The 12,808-nt window shown below is 43.2% G+C and overlaps 1 protein-coding gene across 1 annotated transcript in view; it reads right to left on the bottom strand.

The window, feature by feature from the left end:
* The window catches only part of ENTHD1 (ENTH domain containing 1), a 390,944-nt gene that overhangs the window by 30,935 nt on the left and 347,201 nt on the right, over positions 1-12,808 (bottom strand). The window contains exon 3 of the mRNA XM_069652811.1: positions 8,292-8,480. Coding sequence (XP_069508912.1) covers positions 8,292-8,480 — 189 coding nt within the window. The remainder of the gene's footprint in view (positions 1-8,291; positions 8,481-12,808) is intronic.

Below are 12,808 nucleotides of genomic sequence, written 5' to 3'. Positions count from 1 at the left end.
ATCCGAGTAACGAGTAAGTATACTCTGCTTGTCATGCCACTCCTATTTCATGGTCTTCTACTATATCGAAAATTACATCTATATCGAAAATTACATATACATATCATTGTAACGCATGAAAGTCGTTCAATAGCGTGCAGTGTCTAGATAGCATTTGTCCGAGCAGAATGCCATTAGTTACAAGAATTGTCATTGACAACAAACGTTTATTAAACTTATCTTGGTCATTTAAAAACAGTTTGTTTCATTCCTTTTCACAGGTGGTACAGGCTAGTGGCCTATCGTTCCTTTACATGGTAGCTTCACGGGAGGCTTGGACACCGCGTTCGAAGAGTAATACCCGCCTGTGCCGTTCGTGCCATAAGAGAAATGTTCCCGAGTGGCAGCGGTCAGTACAGGGGATTTTCACTGTGCTGCAACCTGACCTGTACAATGTGTAAAGTCTTGTATTTTTGTGTCATCAAAATAAAACACCACATATATTTTAACAATGCTTGTTTGGATTTTTTAAATGAATCAAGTGCGTCTCCATTCAAGGATGAACGTCAGACATCTGTGCTCCGAATTCAGGTCGCTGTGAAGCAGGGTGGTCACTATCTACGCTAACATAATATATTCTCAATAATGCATGCACTAAATAACACTTGTTCAAAGTCTTTCAGTCGGTTAGGTCTCTATAAAAGAGACACATATCTATACTATCAGCATTGGATTATACAGGCCTTAGGTTAAGGGTCTTGAGCACTATAATACACTGTTTGAAGTGTGGGTCTGTGCTCACATGAATCTCCGGTATGTGGCATTTGTTATTGATAGGCAATGATATACTGAAGTAGGGGTCTAATGTTAGTTGGGGATCTGCTAGGTGGGCATCATGGCGTGGTCAGTGGTCTGGCACATGAAGAGAATACCTTGCAGGGACACAGGGTCAGAATGGCAGTAAGTTTCCACTGGCAATGGTGCGTGGGCAAGGACACGTTTGTGGAGATGAACGAGCTATGTGCTTAGCTCAGGCTGGTTCACATGCAGGACAGTGATCTAAGAGGAAGCGTGATGTGTTACATTTATTAGCCGTTGCAAATACCTCTGGAGTTTTCCAGTCAGAGTGGGAACGAGGGTGGGGGCCATGTGCTCTGCGCAGTGAGGCCTGGTCACCAAGATGGAGTGGAAAAGGGGTACAAAAATGGATTCCCCGTGTCCTGCTCAGTGGTCCCATCTACGCAAATGTCAACCAAACATCACATAAGGGCAAGGGGCGAACCCACTACTGGAGGCACTTGGTCCGAGTTTCTACTGAGAAGTAAAGGATGAGAGGGGCCTGATGGCCCCTCGCTCCCACACACTTGCCTGCATGCCCACCGGCCCATCCATCCCACCCCCCTCTATCAAAGGCGGTTCACACCCGGGGATGAGTGCTGGCATGGGGGCTGTCATGGGCCTAGTTAGAGTCTCTCTTTCAGTTTGTGGGACTCCTTTCATTTAAAAAACGCAGTACTACAAATACCAACATGATTATCTGTTTCCGGCCATTAGTGATGCTTGGAAAATTGAACAATTGTCTCTAGCAAGTACATTCGAAGGCAAACGATTCAGGCTAGCCGGCGATGGACAGTGCGACAGCCCTGGATTATCTGCCAAGTACTGCACCTACCACTTTCAGGACATGGATAGTAAGAAAATTGTGAGTTTGGTGGTCGTGCAGGTAACACAATGTTCTCAAAGTCCTGCCACTACCACCTCAAAAACCTTAGGCGCGTCTTTCCATATCTATCATTTCCTAACAGAGTCTCTGCGGTACAATCAATCGTCATCTCTCGGCTGGACTACGGCAACCCCCTATACCTCAGAATCCATGCCTACCAAATGAACAAACTTCAAAGAGCACAAAACGCGGCGGCCAAAGCGCTACTTGCGCTTGGTCCAAGAGACCACGTATCCCCAGCCCTCAAGACACTGCACTGGCTCCCAGTAGCCCGTAGGATAGCCTTCAAAACCTTATGCCTCACCCATCGAGCAGTACATAAAACTGGACCACAATATCTTCAAGAAAAACTAATAGCTTATCACCCCACTCGCACCCTCAGATCAAGCACAGCCGGCCTCCTAGTAATTCCTAAGACAAACTCAGTCAGGTTGGGCGGAGCATCATTCTCAGCCCTAGCCCCAACCCTGTGGAACTCTCTCCCACCCCACATCAGGCTAACCGAGGAGCTAACAGCTTTCCGCAAACTACTGAAAACCTGGCTCTTTCCCTAAAACCAACCGGTTCCGTTCTAGCTTCATCAAAATAACACCGACCCAGCGAAGCACCTAAAGCAAAAGCAAAAGCAAAAGCAAAAGAAAAAAAAAAGACAAGACTGTATCAAATATTCTCAAAATAAATTAAAACGATTAATGTAGATCTATACAGTGAAATCAATAATATGAATTACTCAATGGATAAAAGAAAAATAGAGCATAGGCGAGCTTGAAAAGCCGATGAGTGTGGCAAACGGATGAGTGAGAAGGGCGAATGAATAAAGACGATTCTAGACAAGTATTAATGAATGTGGAGGATGAAAGCGGTTGACAGGTGCGTCTGGAAGACGGTTGAGTCCACAGACCTGATATATAATACAAGCAAAACCAATGGGGATGACGGATGAGTATGTAAACCAATTGACTGTAGAAAGTCGTCCGAGTGTGTAAACCAATTGACTGTAGAAAGCGGGCCGAATATGGAGAACGGCTGTGTGTAGAGAGTAGAGGAAGGTGGAGAATGGAAGAGCATGCAGACCGAAGGAGCTTGTTGAGCGAGGAGAGCATACAGAGCTGAAGAAAGTGGAGAACAGATGCGCGTAATGAGTAGAGAAAAGTAGAGGGTGAGAGGCCGGAAGTGGAGTTCGACTGAGTACCAACGTGTGGAATGCACATAGAAGATGAACGCTGCTGACAGATGATTGTGGAGAGCGGATGACTGTGGAAGGCGTATGACTATGGAAGGCGGATGACTGTAGAAGTCGGATGACTGTGGAGGGCGGATGACGGTAGAGGGCGGATGACGGTAGAGGGCGAATGACGGTAGAGGGCGAATGACTGCAGAAGGCGAATGACTGCAGAAGGCGGATGACTGCAGAAGGCGGATGACTGTGGAGGGCAGTGAGTGTATAGAGCGAATGAATATGAAGAGCAAATAAAGGTGGTGGACAGATGAATGTGGAGAACACATGAATGTAGAATGCGGCTGAAAGAATATGGAGAACACATGAATGTAGAAAACAGTTGAGTGTACTGCGGGAAGAACATGGACCGCGGAGGGCTTAGGTTAGGGAACGGCTGAGTGTGGCTATCAGCTGAATCTGGCGAGCGACGGTGTGTAGCGAGCGGCGGAGTATGTCAAGTGACCGAGTGTGGTGAGCAGCTGAGTAGGGCGAGAGAACGGGTATGCGTCGAACGAACGAGAATAAGAGCGAGAGAACGAGTGTACTCAAAACAGATAAGTACATTGTACGAAGAGTGAATGGACCTGATGAATGCAGAACTGACGAGTGATTGGCAGATGAGCCTCTGAAACGAATGAGGGCGTAACAGATGAGCCTGGGGAGCGGGTGAACGCACGAAACAAATGAATGAACGGAACAGAGCGCATGACTATGCTAGATGGAAGAGTATGCTATACGGATGAATTCGCAGAGCCGATGAAAAGTGCATAAGAGCAGATGAGAAACTAAAACACATCGCACGGGCCGGACCCCCCTGAATTGCGTGATGTGCAGACTTTGATGTGGAACACAAGGAACTGTGGTAAGAGCATACTTCACTTCACACCCCACGCAAGTAGAACACAGAGATACTATGACACCATTCGGTATAACTGTTCTCATATCAACATCCGCCGCTCACTCCCCATCACTCTAAGTAAACATTGCTGGTTTCTCACCCCCAGCCAGGCGTTCTCGTCAGGCCTAACGCTGCCTCACCCGGACTGGATAACTCCTGCCAGACCGAACACATACCCCTGATTCCTCAACCACCACACCTATCGCTAGGAAGCAGCTACCACAGAAATTCCGCACCAGCTGCACACATACCTGGTGCGCACACGCACCTTTGACTCTCTCGAATCGCTCCACTGACCCGAACCTCGGTTCCCAAGGGCGTTCAACCTACCAGCGCCTTCAGACCATACCAATGGTATATAAGGCGCTATATAAATGCAAAATAACAATAACAATAACAACATCATCAGTGGCCATGGAGAAACGAGGATTTATAAAATCAGTGGAATATCTACAATCGAGGGGAATGCACATCGACCTCATAGCCACGGACATACATTTCAATTGCCAAGACAATGAGTGAGCAGTTCCCACATATCAATTTGACGTATGGCATCTTGCTAAAATCAATAAGAAAATCTCGGCTGCAGGGGAAAAAAAAATTTCAGAGTGGTCCCAGTCTATCAGCAACCATCTTTGGTGGAGCTCCAAAACTTGTGAAGGGTCAGTGGAAATACTACTTGAAAAATGGCGGTCACTGATGCACCACTGTACCAACGTGCACCGCTGGTCAAAAAACCTACATTTCCACCAATGTGAACATGGCCCTTTGTCTCCAGTGGAGGCACGGAAGAAGTGGTTGATTCCATCTTCACCGACACACAAAGCCATTGGGAAGATTGTTTGATAAAACTCTATCAAGAGATTTGAGGGGACTGACAGAATTCTGTCACACAGGAGGTTTGGAGGTGTTCCACAATATGTGCCTAAAGTACAGGCCAAAGCGCTTGCATTTCACCATACAGGGCATGAGACATAGGACTTGGCCCATAACAAGAATCTCGGACGTGAACAATCTAGGACTACGGGTAATGTAAGGATGCCACGCTACACTAAGGCCTTTTCAAAAAGAAGTAAGCAATGGGTGATTAAACCAGTCTATGAGGAATGGAGTTCAACTTTGTCAAAAGCCTTATTGTTGCTGTATTAGAGAAGCACAGATAAGGAATTTTGAATGTTTCTGTGCAGAGCACTGATCCATTGCCACCCAACATTGCCACTGTGCCATGTGCACCCAAAGGAGAGCTAGTTGTGAAGTACAAATCACGGTTTAAATAATTGTAATATGATGTCTTTTTGTAAATAAATGTTATTGTACAGTGTACATACAAAGTTGCTAACCCTAACCCCTACCTTCACCATCCTGGGTGGCGAACAACCTGGGTGTCATCTTTGAATTCTCTCTATTCACCTCATATTGCTGACCTTGTCTATATGTGTATGTATATATTTTGTTGATGTAACTAATTTTCGCAATCTCATGTAAATGCTGCACACTGTTAACCGAGGGGAGGCTTGCGTATTGCAAATAATAAAACAATAAATCTCACTTTCAAACTCCTCGGGTACTTTATACTTTCCCTGACCTTCCCCAAAAAATTAAAAGTCTCAATAGTTATGGTTCTTTGGGGCTGCAAAGCTCGCAGACACCGAGGACCAAATTGGGGGCCTTAGAACGCGCCAATCGAGCCATTGCAGATGGGAGAGAAGCCAGTTCGCATTTGCACATTGAGGCGCAGTACATAGATGGATTCGAAACTTCAAGTTCACAGATGGCTTTACTACGGGATGTTGCAAAGAAAGAATGTATGCTCATTTCTAGTGAAGGTCAGTGGCTTTGATTTTCAGCTTGCGGCCTGAAGAGGCCCACAACTCGCACTGGCAGTATAAGGTTCTATTGTTTTTTGACCTTGAGAGACAGGGACCATGCCGAAAGAACTTCATTTGAAGGGGGCGGGGGGGGGGGGGGGGGTTTGGGGAGTGCAATAACGTAAGAGACGATAAGGCAGAAAATTCTGAAACTAGACCGATTTTCATGTTAGTTCAGTATACGAAAAATCGTCAAGAGCACAGTGGGATTTACGGACTGCATTACGCAGAGACACAATGGAAATTGCAAATATAATGCAAGTAACTCTTTATACGCTTTTATACCGGAATGAAGAATTAATGGATGGATGCATGAATACATGAATGAAGAGCTAGGAAAATGTTTGTGGGATAGTCCTTGTAGCGGGCACATGGGCATGCAGGTCCACATTCCACACGCATGTAGACAAACTGTCGTTTCTCATTGTATGCTAACCTCGATTTATTTTGTTACTTTTCTCATTGATTTTAGAGCCGAACATACTCCATTGCACTATCCTTCAAAGCAAATAGTTTCAGCTCGGCCGTAATAAATAAAATGAATAATAATAAAGATTGGCTGGCGAGACTAATTATAATTTTATGTTTTCAAAACAGGTATATCCTTCCCTACTGCGACTGCCACCAGTTCCAGACCCCGGCAGATGGCTTCAACCACCAGCTGCAGCTTCTTGTCAACAACTGCACCACTTTGACAATCTTATGGGACGATCGCCAAGGGCCCATATGCCCTTACGCGGTACTAGCGGCTAGAAGCAACATATCAACCTTTACGCTGGCCTAGTGCCTACTTGATGGAACAGCCTTGCGGTTCACCGTGCGACCAAAGTGCTTCTTTTAACAAAAACCAACACCCTGTGTACCATAAAGGAACAGGACGTGACTCACGATAAAACGGAACAGTTTTTTCAGATAGAGATAAAAGAAAATAAATGGCATTTGGAGTTCATATGGCAATTGCTGAATATTCTATAAACATTTAATGTCAAATAAATGTACTTTACCAAATGTACTGTGTTGCTGTTTGATTTTAAAGTACAGTTTCATATTCCGAATTGTGGCGCGCTATGTTGTGAGTTGATCTGTGTTGGTTTCCGGGTTTGGTGTGAAGTCGCGTAAAAGACGACTGGGCGCGTTTGCCTACGCAGCACAAACGTCACGGAGAGAGGCGGGGAATATGAATGTTTTGATAATGTCAGGCTCAGGGGCGGGGGATATGATTTAGTGCCACAAAAGCAGGTCAGCCAGGTCGATGTGGCAAGTGATAGGATTATCACAAAATGGCAGCTCCCTGATGCCTGTTTTCGCGTGCGTTTAATGGACAGGTCCATAGGAAATTTTTCTAAAATCGAGTGACTTGGGCTAAAAACACATGGCCGACCCGTAAGGGCAATAAAAAATGTTGACCGAACCATTCCTTTAACTTTTTATGCTTCACAGATTGTCAGGAAAGAGCCGCTGTGCCTGCCATTTTGGTGCAGGGCCTTCTGAGGGCCAGAAGGGGATCAGATGTGGACGTCTCAACATTGCCGTCATCTTGGAAGGAGCTAGTGCACGCCTGTTCCTGTGGCTGGTTAATGCCGTCAGGTGCAGAGTGGAAAACTGCTAGTGGTTCCACAGGGGCCAGTTGGCATAATTCTCAACACAAAATTCCTTGCAGATATCGCAGTTATCTGCAATGTCATTTGGATGTTAGCAGGACAAACGGTCTGCATGCTTGTTCTACACCAAACTCCTCTGCCCACAAGATTTGCAGATCCTAAAAAGGGACTTTCTGGACTCCGACATGGCAAAAAACAAAAATCCCAGGAATGTGTCAACAGCCTCCTCTGAAGCCAATCTGAGGGTGAGGATCTCTCCTGTTGCTCACTCCCTCTTGGAAGCACATTGAAAATGTTTTAGCTTAAAGCCTTTGTCAAAGAGGACAACTTTCATCAAAAATTTAGACATGTCTATTAAGTAGATACATCCATGTTTAATCAATGCAATCCATGTTTAATCAATGTTTTTTGAAGAAATAATGTGCAAGTCCAGAGGACTCCCGTTTGATGTGTTGAAAGAATCCCAAGATGGCCTCCATGCAGGAAGTTAAGGCCCTTTGTAATTCATGGGGTGGGTGGAAAAGGGCCACATCATGAGATGATTAGGTGACTCAAACAAATGGATCTTTAAGTTTAAACTGCAGCTGTTAAATGTACCAAGCACTCCCAAGGTCACCTCATGGAAATTTCAAATAATTTGAATCTATAAATGATCCAATAATAGAGAACATCATTACACCTTTGCTCATCCTTTTTGAAAACCTAAAGACCATATTTCCTCCTGAAATGCTTTGAAGGGCTTCCTGATCCCTTTACTGCCAGGAATGACGAGCTGTGGCCTCTTACCAGCACTTACTACGCCTAGAGATTGTGGCCGGAGAGGGCAAATTCAAAATGTATTCAGTGTTGTGGATTGGAATGAACATATGCTTTTTTCAAGTGTACAACATGTAAAACTCAAAATCGAAGGCATGCACACCACACACATAGGCATTCAAAAACTAGAAGTGGGCAAACCCCATAATGAGCTTGACCTAGAGATACTGTTGGTGGGGATGCTTACAGGCTGTTGTAGAAATCTGTTTTATGTCATGGTCTCTGATATCGTCAGCATGTTCCGACTGGCTCCTGAACCTCATGGAGGGCGACATTCGAATCCTGGTTCGGCGGGAATCTCTGCGCTCATTTGTCAACAGGTTCTCGTCGGTCAGAAGCTTGATGACTTGCTTGGCTTTCTCTCGGACATGGGAGCCTGTTGGACATAGAGAATTACAATGAAACATTTAGCACATGGTGTATCCAGCAGAAAGGAATATGAATGAAATATGAGGAATCATATTGGTCTTTCAAGGCAGTCATGAATGGCATACATCTACACTCTGTATGAATGGCCTGTGTGTTATCATATCAATATCTTTGCTCTTTGGAATTAGCATGTTTCTGGGATCCTTGTCTTTAGACATGTAGCCATTGTGGGCCAATTTGTCTGATGTGAATGAAATACTTTGTCAAAACACCTCACAAGTAGGATACTTTTGTGGGCAAGTTCATTTCTAAATCATGTATTCTCTGTGGTAAAAGACTGGTGTCTGGATAGGTTTGTAGGCAGCACCCGTGCAATAAGGAAGAATCATGTTAAATTCCAGTGATGAGTCTGGCATCCAAAATGGAGGAAATTCTTAAGACTAACCCTAGAACCTATAGCCTGATGAACTCTGAAAAGGGATGAATACTATTTTCAGAGTATGCAATAATCAATGACATATTAGGCCACATTTGCCAGGACGTAAAAAGCAAGATACTGGCATAAACTGACACAAAGGATAACATTGTTTTGAAGCATATCAGAGAAAACATTGGGGCTCATTTTCGGCTCTGCTTTACATTAATGAGACGTAAAAGCCGCCTAGGGCTTATACATCTTTCATAAACATTCCACCCCATTTTCAACAATTTGTTTGGCGGAGAGGAGGGGCATAATGCAAGTTCCGTTACCCATGCTCCCTTCCACTCTGCCATACAAATACTTGACCATTTGCACCTGCATGCATTTTCAAGTGTGCGCAACTTCTAGGGATCCTACGGTGACCGCCGACTTTTTGCACCAAAAAGCAGGAAAACTACATTAGGGATCTATTATGAAAGCTGCCTGCCACACATGGCAGGCAGCATTTACACAATATGCGTGGCAGAGTGCAAAAGGGGAGGGCAAAAGGTGGCGTACACGCTTGTACGACACATTTTGCACTCCACGGTGCAAATGAAGATCCGGCCGTGAGGGCCCATCTACGTGGAAGTCTACAGGTAACGGCCCCCGCCGCCGAATTACTGGCTCATAAAATTAGCAATTGTGAGAAATGATCCTATTGATTGGTTGTGCGCATTCCTAGTAATATTCTGCTGGATCAGAAAAGTTGCTAGAATGTTATGCGGCAGCAGTCGAAGACCACAAGGGTAATTTCTCAAAACCCCCTTGAGTTGAAATGGCTAACAAACTGAAGGGTTTTCAGTGACTGCGCTCCCAACCAAATATGGTCAGAAAGACAGTCTAAAAGTGAGTATTGGGATCAAGAAAAAGTAAAATTACATGAATGATTACGGAGACATGGGTATTGATTTTTAGTCATGTAAGAGTGCACACAGGATATTTCTATAAACATGAACAATTTTTCAACAAAAGAGCCTACCATAGAGTTATTCAAACAAAAATGCCAATTTTTTAGTCAGGTGAAAGTGCACACAGGATATTTCTATAAACTTAAGACAATCTCAAAATATGCCAATTCTTTTCAAACAAAAATGCCAACATGTGTTTCAACCCTAACCGGACCATCCTCAGGGCGTGTGAGTCTAAGAGTTACTTTGTCTCAGAAGAAAAAAAAATACATTACTCTGAGAGATAACATTTGTTCATTTCCACAAGGAGTACATAGTCACCATTATGTACAAAAAGAAAGTATGCCTGATGTTACATTCATCATTCATACAAAAAAATTATATATATATATATATATATATATATATATATATATATAGGAACAGAGCTGTACATGTAAGTATAACAAGAGGAGGAAGGGGAGTAAGAGGGAGGGGTTGGATTAGGGACATAAAACAAAGAAAAAAGCCATTAGTGGTCAGTTATATGTAATTATCAAACTTACATAAAAGAATATATGAAACCTGGTGAGCACAAATTATAGCCCGCTAAGGGAGTCCAAAGCTAACAATATGGTTAGTAGAACGGTGAGGAATCTATTTGAGGTACTTGTAAAACAGAACTCTGCGCCCTTTGTCTTGATTTAGGAACTTGGTATTTGAGGTCACATTGACCCGGGTAACAATGGAGTCCTTGATTCCTCTACTCCATTAGGAAGGTGCAGTTTGTGTTAGAGAAATTTTACCCTTCGGGTGTACTCATGCGCCCAGTAATCGTATTTCTGAAATAATATTTGCTTCCACACGATATCAATTGGTGAGAGATTTATTGCCCTATATTGATGACACGTGTTTCGACGTCTACACCGTCTTTCTCAGATCAGGGCTTCAAAAATTAGTATAAAATGTGATTTTTATAATTTACGAAAAATAACAAATAGTCCTAAAGTTGGTTGCAAATGGCACAATCATCGTCATGTCGTTTGGTAAATAAACAAATAGAATTACACAATGACATGTTTCTTGTTAAGCAAAATGAGTATTAATGCATACATTGTACAACAAACAAAATTAGAAAACATGCAACATAGCCATGTTAGGAGGGGGAGAAGGGTAGGAGGTTTGAGGGAAAACAAAGAAAAGAAAGAAAAAGAAAAGAATACAATTATATTACCATTCATAAGTATGGTACAAAAAATTGAGAGCCTTTTTGTCATCTTGGCTTATTTCCTCTTCATTATATTCTTACCCGATAGTGATTACGGCTTGAAAATGTCTTTTCTTCCAGTCATGGGACAATCCCTGTCCTAATTTACACTCTCTCAGTCAGTGAGTCTGTTTCAACATAAAAAAATTGTTGTAATTCCCTAACTGAACATTATTGTGCGTAATGCATTTATAGAAATTGAGCATTATAGTGTTAGTGTTCTTATTCTCTCTTGACTATGGCTTTGCACGGGCTCAAATATTTTTACTTAGCTGTCACGTTTGTCAAATTCCGTATGTTGGCAAAAAACCTTGTTTATGTTTATTGTGTGCCTTGAGGTTTATTTACGTCTTGCGTGTCTTATTCGCCTTTGGGCTTAAGTCTATTTCAATTCAGTACGTAAGCAGGGACCATGAGGGTCCACGTGTTGCTCTTCTGTTTCAGGGAGTGATGGTGGGCTAGTATTGTTGTAAAAACGTACCTTCGTCGTCTGCATGTTGTGCCTTCCTGTCCTCGTATTACTCTTTCCGCCCGATTGCAGTTTGTTTATGGGCTTGCGTTGCTAAGTGCATTAGTCCTTCTGCTCTTTCTATTTTGGCCGCCATGTTTTGGGCCGATTTCAATATGTGGTAAAGTGTCTTGTGTTTACTTGTCCCAACTCGCTTCGTTTAATGAAGCACGTCTATACAAAACAATTTCGGTTGCTTGTGGTGTTATTCATATCATTGTCAATACTAGATGTCTTATTTCAAATTGATATTTTTTACCTCTACTTCTTTCTTGAAAAATACATGTTCCTCCCTCTTATGTTATGTAGTGATCTTTGTATGAGAAATACAGTTCGATTTAACTATAAATATTTCATTATCACCTATGTATAGTAGATGTACGTTCCCTTATGGATGTCTGCTTAGTGAGTTGGGCTTGTTTTTTACTTTTTCGGAACCCGTGAAAAGTTACCATTTGTTCATGTGCTCTGATTAAGAGACGATGTTGCATGCCATGAGTTGCATGCCATGAGGATTTTCAATCAATGTTACAGCAAGTTGTGCAGATATAAACATCAACATTTTATTTTTCATAAATTGTAAAAATCACATTTTATACTAATTTTTGAAGCCCTGATCTGAGAAAGACGTAGAAACACGTGTCATCAATATAGGGCAATAAATCTCTCACCAATTGATATCGTGTGAAAGCAAATATTATTTCAGAAATACTACGATTACTGGGCGCATGAGTACACCCGAAGGGTAACAATATGGTTACCCGAGATTACCTGTCTAATGCTATGCCACGAATTAGAGAGACATGTGTTTTAGCACTCGGTGTTCTATTCATGTCTTGCAATTCGAACGTTTCCTTATTGTCAGGATCTGGAAACCAGGTACCTTGCGAGGAGCGTAGTAGGTTGACTTCCTCTACTACACCCTCCGTTTCTGATCCTGTCAACACAAGGAACACTCCTGTGGGAGAGCGTATTACTCCAGCTGCCTCACAGGCCCTTCGCAATGCTGATGACCCTTACCTTTCGAGGGTCACAGTTGTGTGTATGTACTGTGATGCAGTACTCTGCAAGGGAGGGGGGGGGGGAGAGACTTCGTAGTGCTTTCAAGACTACGTTTTCTCAGAGCACAAGAAGACCTGCCCACTACGTAAGTAAGGCCCACCCGACATCTTCCTCTCCACCCGCCCTTTCCTATCCCCGTTATTGGTGT

The sequence above is a fragment of the Ambystoma mexicanum genome, chromosome 3q (genome assembly GCF_040938575.1).
Source record: "Ambystoma mexicanum isolate Mex_15411 chromosome 3q, UKY_AmexF1_1, whole genome shotgun sequence".
NCBI classification, from domain to species: domain Eukaryota; kingdom Metazoa; phylum Chordata; class Amphibia; order Caudata; family Ambystomatidae; genus Ambystoma; species Ambystoma mexicanum.
Note: the sequence above shows the minus strand (reverse complement) of the source record. Positions and strands in the feature narration are given on the sequence as shown.